The sequence below is a fragment of the Oncorhynchus tshawytscha genome, linkage group LG06, assembly GCF_018296145.1.
Source record: "Oncorhynchus tshawytscha isolate Ot180627B linkage group LG06, Otsh_v2.0, whole genome shotgun sequence".
NCBI classification, from domain to species: domain Eukaryota; kingdom Metazoa; phylum Chordata; class Actinopteri; order Salmoniformes; family Salmonidae; genus Oncorhynchus; species Oncorhynchus tshawytscha.
This window is the reverse complement of record NC_056434.1, coordinates 18468867-18483108: the sequence shown is the minus strand read 5'-3', so window position 1 is coordinate 18483108 and position 14242 is coordinate 18468867. Positions and strand designations below refer to the sequence as shown.

Genomic DNA, 14242 nt, shown 5'->3' with positions numbered 1-14242 from the left:
TGAAGGAAAAGCAGCCAGCAAGTGCTCAGCATATGTGGGAACTACTTCAAGACTGTTGGAAAAACACTCCTCATGAAGCTGACGGAGAGAATGCCAAGAGTGTGCAAAGCTGTCATCAAGGCAAAGGGAAGAATCTCAAATATATAATACATTTGGATTTGTTTAACACTTTTTTGGTTACTACATGATTCCATACGTGTTATTTCATAGTTTGGATGTCTTCACTATTATTCTACAATGTAAAAAATAGTAAAAATAAAAAAAACTTATTAAGGTGTAATAACTATATTTGGTAATTTTTTTGTTTATGCTTTCATTCCTTGTCAGTTCAGTTCCTTTGACATTTAGGAAGTGATAGAGCCATAAACAAAGTCCCCATACAACCATCACTTAGTGCCACAACGCCATTCATTGGGGAATTAATGTAATTATATATTTAGTGAGTGTGTGTGCGTGCGTTGTTAACATCTGCCTAAGTTACTGCCCAGATCTTCCAGTCTGGATGACCAGACGACGGTTCTGGAACGGCTATCACAATCCGGACACCCGCTGCCCATCCTTGTGGCGGCCTGTTCCATTTGCAGAAATCCTACCAAGGTAAACCACCAGAGGCGGGGACCGCAACGGCGATCATCAACCAGGACATCCCCTGGCCATTCCTGTGGTACTTTGCAACTTCCAGGAAACCCACCAAGGTAAACCACTAGAGTGGGACCGCAACAGCGATCACCAACTGGACATCATTGTGGTGGACTGCTCCGCTTTCAGAAAGCCTACCAAGTTCAACCACCAGAGGGGGACTGCAACGATGATCTACAAACGACATCACATGGTCATTATTTTTATGTTGATTTGTAACTTGCAGGATAATCACAAGATCCAAACCACCAGGGGGGAACTGTCATGACGTGGCCCTTTCTGAGTGTAGGTCGTGGCTTCCCCCTCTCTCACTGACTTCATGGAGGAGAGGAAACACACATAACTATATCTCTGAATGTGTACTTTTCTCAATTATGGGGTTTGCATCTAATTCTTCTATAAAATCAATGAGTAAAGATGAAACTATTTGTGAAATGATGTCACGTGATGTTAACCTTTTAATTTGAGAGAATTGAATTCTCTGTAGTTTCACTAGTCAGCAGCCATGCCCCCGTGAGCACAGACATGATCAGGCGTCATGGAACTGCCCTTTTCTATTGTTACGAATAAAAACCCATCCTGAGGAAATCCTCTTCAGACTAAGCAAACCCACAGCGTGAGCTGTGATTGCGAATAGTTGAGTACCGAGACTAGAAAGCCATACCACGTGGTGCATTGGCTACACGGCTGGCAATGGTTAAACTCTGAGACTATCGATCCCTACAGAATAAGAGCAAATCTTAGATACTAATTACTAGTCTGCAGCTAGAAATGATGTAAACATGGGATGCAAATGCCGGCAACCGCCGAAACATCTATTCTAAGAACAATGGACGCCTGACGTACCCATTACAACAGACACTATCAGGAGCCGCCGATAGACCTTCATCCACTCTCTGATGAACTGACTCTCCAGCAGACGGACCAACGATTCCAACAGAGAAGACAACAATGACATATGAGCGTAAATATATTGATTGGAATCATTCCCGAATGAGCGAGCGTTCATGTGCAAAGGATTAGCATTTCAATGAATATAATTATCCACTGTGTAGTGAAGCCATTTTGTCTTTCCCGCTCCTTTATTGGTCCACACCCCCTTTCCTTTGTCCACCAAGACGTCATACCGGCTTAGCCCATTAGGGAATCTTCCCTATCATTGTTAGTAACCAATATCTACTGTTTGTTTGTTTATGCATTTGTGATTATTTAGTTAGTTAGTAAATAAATGATTTAGCCAATTGGTGTATGGATGATTCATGGTTTAGGCTGGATTCGTACAGATAACCAAGAATTCTTTGAAATGAGACTGACGGAAGTTAATAATAATTAATTAATAGAAGAGTAATTGATCAGATATTAAAATATCTGAAGAGTTATATTCGGAAAATTCTAAATTTGTAATCTGAAGATTTTCCGTGGTGGCCCGATTTCCTAGTTAATTACATTTACATGATTAATTTAATCACTTAATAATAATTACAGAGAATTGATTTGATAAAATAACAGTATTCACCTTTAATTATACTAAAGACACAACACTATTTGTGTTGTGTTATGTCCACTATATGAATACGTACCAAGTGTCTTGCAGTGTTGTGTAACCTGGAGACCATACCGTGAGGACGTGATAGGTGTCGTTGTGTGAACTGTACTCTCAACACCAACATGGACCCTGCTAAGATTTCTACCGATCTCATGGAAATATACACATGTCCATGGTACATAAGCCAGCTTTAATCAGCATTTCCACACACCCTACAGTAACAGTGCTTGAATTATTCAACGCTGCTTTACAGTAAGGTCTATATTAAATCTTAACCTAAGCAACAACAAATCCTGTCTAGACAATTTCCTGGAGGAACTTTTCAGAGGGAAAAGTGTATAAACTCTGTTGTACATCCATCATTCTATTTGTGCCTGAATAGCATCTACAGTACACAACATTCTGTATTAAATCAAGGGGAAACTGCATGCCAATAGTTTGTGGTATGATGTTTGGCATATGGTTAAGCTATTGAAGCACCAATACAGACAGTTGTATGGTTTTAATAATGTCACTACATGACCATGGTCAGATCATCATTAATTTATCATTTGATACCCTGATGAAGACAGCTTGGCTGTCGAAACTTTGGTAATTAAATTATTGCATCTGAGCTCCTAGAGTGTGCGGCTCTCTTTTATTTCAAGTTTTCTACTCCGCTAGCCAGCACCTCGTCTTAATAGCTGTGCGTTTCTTTTTATTCTAGACGGATCATCATTTATAGCTACCAAGCTTGTCAACAATTATAAGAGTCATTGTTATTATACCACAATGAAGTACCAAAAAAATTCTGAACAAATGGCTAAACTGCACCTTGTTTGAAATGAATATAAATATCTGATTACAGATGACAAGAGGAGCTGTTTACATAGAATATTGTCTGGTTTCATCACTTGTTTAATTTATGGCAACACTTTACAACACAGAATAAAGTGGTAAGAACATGGTAATAGTATGGTTTCTTATAGCAACTTCTCACATCTAACAAAGTGACATTCCTGAGTTCTACCTGCTATGCTACCTGTAACCTGTGCCCTATTGAAGCCCATGTATCAGGTATGAAGGTAAGACCCAGATGCAGACAACGTCGAATTAACAATGGTTTAATAATCCAACAGGGGCAGGCAATATAGGTTAAGGCAGGCAGGGGTAAGTAAACCAGAGGTGGGGCAAAGGTACAGGTCGGCAGGCAGGCAGAGTGGTAAGGCAGGCGGGCTCAGAGTCAGGACAGGCAAGAGTCAAAACCGGGAGGGCGAGAAAAGAGAGACCGGGAAAATCAGGAGCTGAGACACAAAACCACTGGTTGACTTGACAAACAAGACAAACTGGCAACAGACAAACAGAAAACAAAGGTATAAATACACAGGGGATAATTGGGAAGATGGGTGACAACTGGAGGGGGGTGGAGACAATCACAAAGACAGGTGAAACAGATCAGGGTGCGACACCATGACCTTAAATAAAACCTGTTGACAGAGGGAAGGGCTGTGAGGAAACTGTAGGAGACCTACGTAGTAACCACCTGTTGACATGCATCCAGTTGTAGCCAGCTGACCCTGCAATGGTTGCCCTCTGGAAGACAGACACATTGCTGGAAGGCTCTGAGTGCTTCTGGACATAGGCAGGCTGTGTGTTTATAATGAGCTGGGATTCACGCAATGTCAGGGGAGGAGATATATTACTTTTACAAAGATGGACACCCCCATGCTCTTATCCACAGCATAACTGGCCTGTTGCCCGAAGCTACCCTCCTGACTGACAGGTAGCTCCCTAGCCTGCCTCTTGTCCAGCCACAATGCATCAGAGGAGGACAAAGCAGGGGAAGGGGAGGCTCTAATGAAGCCACTTCACACCCTTTCAATTAAGTATATAATGAGTGGAAACAATTACGCACAATAACCCACTTGCCTTTCCATGGAAACCCATGGTATGGTAACCTATCGTCCCTATCCTCTGTCCCTACCCTCTGTCACCTTGCACAACATATGATGATATATGAGTTATATTGACACTGAGCTGTTTAATAAATGGTATCACACAGAAGTTGTCATGGAGTCATTGTAGGCACATGTGCAATAGCTTACATAATCCTCTTGCTATTCATCTTGCAATTCATATCACACAGGCATTCATACTGTATTTTACTGTACTGTATACCGCTATGGGACAGGGCCAATTAGCACTCTTCACTGCAGACTATTCTAAGATTTCTGCACTGTAACATATCTGATGTGAAGGCTTCATGTAACAGATCTGACGTGTACAGTAACAGATCTCTGAGGCAGGAAGAGTTCACACTGTTCGACAGCATCCAAGACTTCCATGGTGATATAAACTATATATACAAAAGTATGTGGACACCCGTTCAAATGAGTGGATTCGACTATTTCAGCCACACCCGTTGCTGACATGTGTATAAAATTGACCAAACCGCCATGCAATCGCCATAGACAAACATTGGCAGTAGAATGGCCAAACTGAAGAACTCAATGACTTTCAACGTGGCACCATAAAAGGATGCCACCTTTCCAACAAGTCAGTTTGTCAAATTTCTGCCCTGCTAGAGTTTCCCCGGGCAACTGTAAGTGCTGTTATTGTGAAGTGGAAGGGTCTAGGAGCAACAACCGCTCAGCCTTGAAGTGGTAGGCCACACAAGCTCACAAAATGGGGCCGCTGAAGCGTGAAGAGCGTAAAAATCTCACTAGCAAATTCAACCTGCCTCCTGAAGCAACGTCAGCACAAAAACTGTTAGTCGGAAGCTTCATGAAAAAGGTTTCCATGGCCGAGCAGCCACTCACAGCCTAAGATCACAATGTTCAATGGTTCAGGCTAGGCCCCTTACTTCCAGTGAAGGGAAATCTTAACGCTACAGCATACACTGACATGCTAGACGATTCTGTGCTTCCAACTTTATGTCAACAGTCGGGGGAAGGCCCTTTCCTGTTTCAGCATGACATTGCCACCGTGCACAAAGAAGGTCTATACAGAAATGGTTTGTCGAGATTGGTATGGAAGAACTTGACTGGCCTGCACAGAGCCCTGACCTCAACCCTATCAAACACCTTTGGGATGAATTGGAACGCCGACTGCAAACCAGGTCTAATCACCCAACATCAGCGACCAACCTCACTAATGCTCTTGTGGCTGAATGGAAGCAAGTCCCTGCAGCAATGTTCCAACATCTAGATGGAAAGCCTAACCATAAGAGTGGAGGCTGTTATAGCAGCAAAGGGGGGACCAACTCCATATTAATGTCCATGATTTTTGAATGAGATGTTCGACAAGTAGGTGTCCACATACTTTAGGTCATGTAGTGTATGGCAAATCATCATGAGCCATTGAGTAAGATACCAATCAGTTTCACGGTCTTATGTAACGACAGTTCACGTCTGGGTAAAGTCATGTATTTAAAACCTTAAGCATAGGCATTGGCCATCTGAAAGACTGGCATTGGCATTATCATTCAGCAGTAATTCCCTACTCTGCACAATTTGCAATACTCCCTTGAAAATGGATAAATAATTATCTTGCCATTTTTACTTGGCAGCTTATTAAAGTGAGACACTAGGGAAAAGCTTGATAAGATGTGACTGTAGGTTAGTTCCATTTCATATGGGCAACATTGGAACCAAGTTCTGTCATTGGGATTTGTAGTTAATTGTAGAAGATTAGCCTGCTGTTTGGATTATTGTTGAGTAATAAGATTGTTAATTATAAGGTTAATAAAATCCATTATGGATTGAGATCGAAAGATAGAGCTTTATTTGAGATGTACTTCACCTTGCATTTGTGTATAGCCACTCCGTTGTGTGTATATCCATGATGGGTTTGGTGTCCCAATGCGCTTTAATGCTGAACTACACCTGACGTTGGTAGCCACATGTATTGTAGAGTTTACCAGTAGTTTCCTTTCCAAAGAAAACAAATCAAGTTTGGATGAAGTACAAGGAAGGTTTTGCAACGTTTTTTAATTAGTCCTCGGGGGCTGCGGACATCACCTCCGTTATCCTTCATTGGAGTGCACAGAAGAACACGCCATAAAAAGTGAAAGGTATGGTAACCACAAAAAGTAAACTACATAGTTGAGGTAAGTTACATGGTCAGATGTTTGTATTACAAATCTCTGCTGTGACCTTTAAATACCTGGTTTGACCTGAAGGCATAGGCCATATGCCTACTTTTTATCTAGTGTGCCAATAAAAACATTTGTTTTACATGTTTACATGTGTTTTGATAGACCACAAACTTAATTTATTTAATTACTTACTACTTTATTTCGCATTCAACTCGAGGTAGAATAACTGGTGACCAGTTGAACAACGTGGTCTGTTGCTTTTATACAACGGATGCAGCCTTCTTTAGAACGACACTGTGGTAGACTTGACGATAGGTCGTATGGCAGGAATTGTGTAGTTTTCCTTAACCAGGTCAGGCGCAATGTGTTTTTTTAAACTCAGTAAATACTTTCCCTATAGGCCCACTGCCATCAGGTGGCAGACGTGAGGTAATCGAGGGACCAGAGTGGAGAGTCAAAGAGAAACAGAACTCGATAACCCCTATTCTTATCCCTCAGCTGCATGGTTCTGTATTTCAGAGAGGTGGTGTGAGGTAATACAAGGCCCGCCCCACTGTGTGCTTTTCCAATGTGGCATTTACCGTTAAAATAAACAGGGTGAATGGATCTCAAAGAGCCATGCAGCAGCAGTGCGCGCCACCTGCATGTGTGCTTATTTTCATGATGCAAATAGCACCTATTATAAAACACATTTTCTATTCCCCTATTATGAAGGTTTCAATTTAATCCACGTATAGAACGTATTGCTTATGATGACTATCAGTCAGTTGTTGTGAAGTTCCCAATTGCCAAGAGGTCATTGCGTCATGACGCAAAAGAAATAGACAAAAAAGTTGGATGACTAATCAGGGACACATTTGTTTTTACTAAAACCACTTAATTAAAAAAATATGTAACTTGCATTTTCAGCAAAAAATCTCAACGTGCTCTGAGAAAGGGCTACCGCTTATGCGGAAAATGTACTTATAGGCCTACTGAACAAATAGCCTAGTTGTAATAGCACGCCCGATATGGTGACGAAACGGTTAAGTTAAACATGGTGTCTGTAAAATAAGCCCTTGCCCCTCTCTGTGCATGCGTAGACAAACTAATTATATGAAAGTGAGTGCCTACATTTCCACTCCAAGTAGTTCACCTGAATTTCACTATGGAGATGTGGTGCGCAACTCCCTGACAGAATCAAGTGTGTACAAAACATCACCCGTACCCCAGCATCACTTAGATTACATTTTTACTGAAGTAACAAATTTACGAAGTGTTTTGTGTAGTTGCAATACTTTTTGCCATGGAGAGGTTTTCTTTTCTACTTTTTTGCCTGCTTTGTGTTCTGGTTAGTTTAAGCACTGGACAGCACCATTTACGTGCGCGAATGGGGCCATGGAGACACAGAATCCAATGGGAGAACAACGGTCGGATGTATAGTTTACTCAGCACGGGGTCTGAATATCTCGCACCGGCACAGGCGAGGAAACTACCTGCTCAGCTCTATCTGACCACCAATAATGATTTCTATATACGTCACCCACCTTCCCCGAGGGACACGGTGCCGGTGGCGGGATACCCAGGAGCGCGTCCCCCTCCCCAAGGAGGCACCGGTTCCAATTCCAACGGTACTGATTCCGGGTCTCTCCAGGAGTTCTCAGGCAGTGGGATACCGAGGGTAGGACGAAACACTACTCGGGTTGATGTCAGCCTGCCGGTTCCGCGACAGGTATCTGTGTCACCGGTCAGAAGCGCAGAGAATGCGCATGATCAGGGCACGAGCCAAGCGCGACATGAGATCCCAGAAGCATCAGCCCACCCACCCACATCTGGCTACGTGAATAATTCCGAGGATGCAGACAACAGACAACGTGCCCAGCGCATTGCCCAAGCAGCGGATTCTACTCCCTCATCCAGACGCATTCCAGCTCCAGAATCAAATACATCTCCAACTGCCCTGAGTGCGCTTTCTAACAATGGCGTGGAGGCGCACATCACTCGCTCGCAGCCCCAGCAACCGAGGAGGGTTGAAAGTAATAATATGATAGGTGATTATGATGATGATCGCACGGACCCAAATAAAAACCACCAAAATTCTGTTTTTTATAACGGAAGAACCAGAGAACCTGTGCGTCTTCCACCGGGAACAGGCTATGGCACCAGATTATTTCATAACGGTAAGGTAGACAGTATGTGAAAATTAGGCTAGCTTTTCTATGTCTTATATAGTAGGGTGTTCTATTTTACCCAGGGCCATTTGCTTTGCATTGCATTATGCAGACATATTTTTACATCCAGATAAAAGTACAGAATATTACAAACAATACATAAAACACTTCAGACTCTCTTGTTGATAAAAATACAAATGTGGTAGGTTACAACAACCCTCACACACCCTTGTAAATCATACAGCTAACACGGATGGATTGTGATTCCTTTTCCCCAGGTCTCCCAGACCTTGTCCCTGACCCCTACTATATCCAAGCTGCTTCTTATATTCAACGGGTACAGATGTATGCCCTGAGATGTGCAGGAGAGGAAAACTGTCTGTCACGGTAGGAGTTCATGTTTTATTATTGATTACACATATCAATGTGTAAGATCAATACCACTAAAACATTTATATTGGCATCATCAATGTATTATTACACAAATTGATAATATTTGACATATACAGTCATTTGTTTGATTAGTGGTAGACATCAGGCAGGTTGTGTCGACCAGACTTCCTTGGCACTGGGCCCATTTGGAAATAACAGTATAATGACAGTACCATACAATCTGGCAGCCGACCTCGATTTTCCCTCTGTATCTCTGCTCTGCCAAGTAAAATAAACTTCAAATGAAAGGCTGTGGATTCCTGAGGTGAATATTAAACTGTCCCAAATACACCTCAAGCCTCCTCCTCAATGTCTTCTAAAGCATAATACGTGAACTGTTACTTACTTCTTATTAAGCTGTCATTAATGATAATTCAAATGACGGTCCATGCCCTTACCTGTAATAATTGGGGCCAGGAGTTTTTTCTGACCAAGAAAGTTATGGTCAGGTGACATTGTCAGGAAAAACTCCTGACCCTAGTCATTATGTACAGTCTGTTATTTGTATTTTTAATTTCTCTCCCCCAAGGTCAGCGTATCGACCAGGTGTCAGAGACATCGACTACAGGACTCTACTGAGGTTTCCTCAGAGGGTGAAGAACCAGGGGACTGCCGACTTCCTCCCAGTCAAACCCAGACACCAATGGGAATGGCACAGCTGCCACCAGCACTACCACAGCATGGAGGCCTTCAGTAACTATGACCTGCTGGATGTCATCACAGGCAGGAAGGTGGCAGAGGGACACAAGGCCAGCTTCTGTCTGGAGGACACGAGCTGTGACCCGGGAGTCCGCCGACGCTTCGCCTGCACAGCACACACACAGGTTCTGATAGTTTGATCAATTGATCAACCAATCAGTTTGTTATATGTTTTTAATCACATGTTTGGTACAGGGATTGGGTCCTGGTTGCTATGACACCTACAATGCCAACATTGATTGCCAGTGGATTGACATCACAGACGTGCCACCAGGAAACTATATTCTCAAGGTAACACTATAGCCACTTTAAGGAAGAGACAGATATACAGTGCGCTACAAAAATATTGGGGCAGTATTAGCTCTGTACTTCAGCACTTTGGATTTGAAATGATACAATGAGGTTAAAGTGCAATGAGGTTAAAGTGCAGACTGTCAGCTTTAATTTGAGGGTATTTTCATACATATCAGGTGAACCGTTTAGAAATTACATCACTTTTTGATCATAGTCCCCTCAGTTTAGGGGACCAAAAGTATTGGGGGAAATCCACTTATATGTGTAGTAAAATAGTCAAAAGTTTAGTATTCGGATAGTCCTGAATTAATCGTGAATAATGATGAGTGAGAAAGTTACAGACGCACAATATCATACCCCCAAGACCTGCTAACCTCTAACCATTACAATAACAGGGGAGGTAAGCATTTTTGGGGGTTATGATATTTGTGTGTCTTTCATCATTATTCACAATTAATTCATGACTATCTGTAATCATGGTAGCATCCACATTAGTGTAGAAGTGTTTAGAAACATATTCTATTCTTATTTACAATAAAAGTGACTCCAAAATGACACAATACATTATTTCACATTTGTCAGGACTCCTCTTCCGGTTCGGGTGGTGCTCAGTGGTCGTTGTCGCAGGCCTACTAGCTGCCACTGATTCTTTCCTCCCCCTCCTTGTCTGTTTATTGGTTACACCGGTTATGCGTTTGTGGTGATTAGTTGGGCTTTATTAGTCAGCCGGCCCGCCTGTTTCTTTGTGCGGGATTGTTTGTTGTAACATTTGTGTATGCTGGAGACGAACGTGTTTGTTCCTGTTCGTGGGTTTTTCTGGACTGTTTTAGTCCCCGTGTTTGTTCCTGTTCGTGGGTTTTTCTGGACTGTTTTAGTCCCCATGTTTGTTCCTGTTCGTGGGTTTTTCTGGACTGTTTTAGTCCCCGTGTTTGTTCCTGTTCGTGGGTTTTTCTGGACTGTTTTAGTCCCCATGTTTGTTCCTGTTCGTGGGTTTTTCTGGACTGTTTTAGTCCCCGTGATTGGGGCATTTGTTTTTTAGAGCCCAGTGTTTCATGGGGTGGCCTATGTTCGCCGTGTGTGCATTAAAGAGCACTACCTTGAACTCTCTGTTTCCTGCGCCTGACTTCACACCCACGACACCTAGATCGTTGTAACATTCATTTCCATTGCGCACAAAATAATCTGAAACACAACCAAAACAAACAGCAAATGCATCCAACAAGTTTGTAGGGTTACAAGCTTAATGTAATCATTACGAGCTAGAAACATGGGACCAAATACTAAACTTGACTACTTTAATACACATAGAAGTGAATTTGTCCCCATAATATTGGTCTCCTAAATGGGTGGACTGTACACAAAGTAATTTCTGCTTTAATTTCTAAACGTTTCACCCGAAATTGAGGAAAATACTGACCATCTGCACTTTAAGCTCATATTCATTGTATCATTGCAAATCCAAAGTGCTGGAGTACATAGCCAAAACAACAACAAATATGTGTCACTTTCCCAATACTTTTGGAGCTCACTGTAAACCAGATAGATACAGCTCTTTGTCACTGGCATTTTTCAGTTGTCCAAAACATATAGCAAAACTAGCAACATGTCATTGACCCGTCTTGTCTCACGATGTATCTCAGGTGACGGTAAACCCAGCTATGCAAGTGCAGGAGTCAGATTTCTCAAACAACATAGTGAAGTGTGACATCAGGTACACAGGAAGCTATGTCAATGCCAGGAACTGTAGGATCACTGGGTAAGTCACAAGACTTTCTGTATATAATTGATATACACATTTAATTTGTGATACTGTGAAATATGTGTTTGTTTATCATTGGTTTGTGTTGATTCTACAGGAGTTAACCCTAAATTGCTCTGATGGAGGGGACCATTTTCTGCTACCATACGCCTGCCAATGATAACCAAGCCAGACGAGTAACATGTATGGATTTGAATCAATATTTTTTGTTGAAGTCAGTATTGACACCTGTCTTTCCTTAAGCACTTTCTGGCTTTTTAAAATCATCCAATGCATATGTTCTTAGGTGTGAGCTGTGATGTACTTAGCTACAGTAAGTATTTAACAAGTTATCCTCTTTGTAATAAAGACATGCATGTTCTGCATGAAAGCAGCGGAGGTTGTATACAATATGTCAAAGTTACAGTAGTATAATGCTAAGCTAAAATGTATACTATGGTGCTGTGCAAACATAGACATAACAAGTCTTCGAAAGGCCATTTCAAATCAAACAAATTTGTTTGTTTTGTGTCCCAAGTTGACGGTTATTCCAAGAAGGTCAATGGTGCTCTTGTCTCCTTTAGGCCATTTCTATTTTGATGGAGAATAAATGCAGTAAACCAGGCACTGACCCTAAAGTTTATGCTTATTGAAATGAGCCACACGTATGTACTTTATTTATGTGATTATATGTACCATATATTCCTATGGATGGGTAATAAAATGCATGGATTTCTTTGCTTTCTTTTATAGATTCAAACTACTAAAGCAGGCATAAGAACACTAACTGCTACTGTCAAACAGTATATATACTGGGTTTAAAAATATATACAGTATATTTGGTTATTTTGTAATGAAAATAGATACTGTATGTTTTTGAGGAAGTTGTTCAGCAGTTCTTAGTTTGAGAATTTGTCTTTTGTAATAAAGTTTGCCTAAAAATGTTGAGAAAAATATAAAATATGACTGGAGCCTTATTTAAAACTCAGCAACAACAAAAAAGTCAATTTTTCAGGACCCTGTCTTTAAAAGATCATTCTTAAAAATCCAAATAACAAAACACATCTTCATTGTAAGGGGTTTAAACACTGTTTCCCATGCTTGTTCAATGAAACATATACAATTAATGAACATGCACCTGTGGACCGGTCGTTAAGACACTAACAGCTTAGAGACAGTAGGCAATTAAGGTCACAGTTATGAAAACTTAGGACACTATAAAGAGGCCTTTCTGCTGACTCTGAAAAACACCAAAGAAAGATCCCCAGGGTCCCTGCTCATCTGTGTGAACCTGCCTTAGGCATGCTGCAAGGAGGCATGAGGACTGCAGATGTGGCCAGGGCAATAAATTGCAATGTCTGTACTGTGAGACGCCTAAGACAGCGCTACAGGGAGACAGAACGGACAGCTGATCATCCTCACAGTGGCAGACCACGTGTAACACCTGCACAGGATCGGTACATCCGAACATCACACCTGCGGGACAGGTCCAGGATGGCAACAACAACTGCCAGAGTTACACCAGGAATGCACAATCCCTCCATCAGTGCTCAGACTGTCTACAATAGGCTGAGAGAGGTTGGCCTGAGGGCTTGTTGGCCTGTTGTAAGGCAGGTCCTCACCAGACATCACCGGCAACAACATCACCTATGGGCACAAACTCATCGTCGCTGGACCAGGCAGGACTGGCAAAAAGTGCTCTTCTCTGACGAGTCGTGGTTTTGTTTCACCAGGGGTGATGGTCGGATTCGTGTTCATTATCGAAGGAATGAGCGTTACATCGAGGCCTGTACTCTGGAGCGGGACCGATTTGGAGGTGGAGGGTCCATCATGGTCTGGGGCGTTGTGTCACAGCATCATCGGACTGAGCTTGTTGTCATTGCAGGCAATCTCAACGCTGTGCGTTGCAGGGAAGACATCCTCCTGCCTCATGTGGTACCCTTCCTGCAGGCTCATCCTGACATGACCCTCCAGCATGACAATGCCACCAGCCATACTGCTCGTTCTGTGCGTGAATTCCTGCAAGCCAGGAATGTCAGTGTTCTGCCATGGCCAGCGAAGAGCCCGGATCTCAATCCCATTGAGCACGTCTGGGACCTGTTGGATCGGAGGGTGAGGGCTAGGGCCATTCCCCCCAGAAATGTCCGGGAACTTGCAGGTGCCTTGGTGGAAGAGTGGGGTAATATCTCACAGCAAGAACTGGCAAATCTGGTGCAGTCCATGAGGAGGAGATGCATTGCAGTACTTAATACAGCTCGTAGCCACACCAGATACTGACTGTTACTTTTGAACCCCCCCCCCCTTTGTTCAGGGACACATTATTACATTTTTGTTAGTCACATGTCTGTGGATCTTGTTCAGTTTATGTCTCAGTTGTTGAATCTTGTTATGTTCATACAAATATTTACACATGTTAAGTTTGCTGAAAATGAACACAGTTGACAGTGAGCGGACGTTTCTTTTATTGCTGAGTTTATAAGAACCAACGCTGATGATGAGAAGCAGGTATGTCTCCGGAGTCTTTCTTTTTCCCAACGCAGTTAAGCCAAAACCACGCTCCGTTATTCAGAGAGGCGTTCTACTACGCTCCCATTGGCTAGCTAGCGTTGTCTCACTCACAGGCGATCAGCGCAGAGACAGTGACCTTCCAAGGTAAGGATGGAAAGTGT

General features: G+C 42.4%; 1 protein-coding gene across 1 annotated transcript; it reads left to right on the top strand.

Moving 5' to 3' along the window:
• Positions 1-7394: 7394 nt before the first annotated feature.
• On the top strand, positions 7395-12534 carry LOC112252183 (protein-lysine 6-oxidase-like). The gene is made up of 6 exons (XM_024423198.1): positions 7395-8419; positions 8689-8797; positions 9372-9666; positions 9737-9832; positions 11476-11591; positions 11692-12534. The coding sequence occupies exons 1-6, from the start codon at positions 7546-7548 to the stop codon at positions 11696-11698; spliced, it is 1497 nt and encodes a 498-aa protein (XP_024278966.1). The 5' UTR covers positions 7395-7545; the 3' UTR covers positions 11699-12534.
• Positions 12535-14242: the final 1708 nt, after the last annotated feature.

What these genes read in the sequence shown, in the direction of transcription:
- LOC112252183 (XM_024423198.1), top strand. Translation starts at nt 7,546, where the DNA reads ATGGAGAGGTTTTCTTTTCTACTTTTTTGCCTGCTTTGTGTTCTGGTT. An exon ending in CACCAGATTATTTCATAACG is followed by an intron (nt 8,420 to 8,688) that starts GTAAGGTAGACA and finishes CCTTTTCCCCAG; the next exon opens with GTCTCCCAGACCTTGTCCCT. An exon ending in GAGGAAAACTGTCTGTCACG is followed by an intron (nt 8,798 to 9,371) that starts GTAGGAGTTCAT and finishes CTCTCCCCCAAG; the next exon opens with GTCAGCGTATCGACCAGGTG.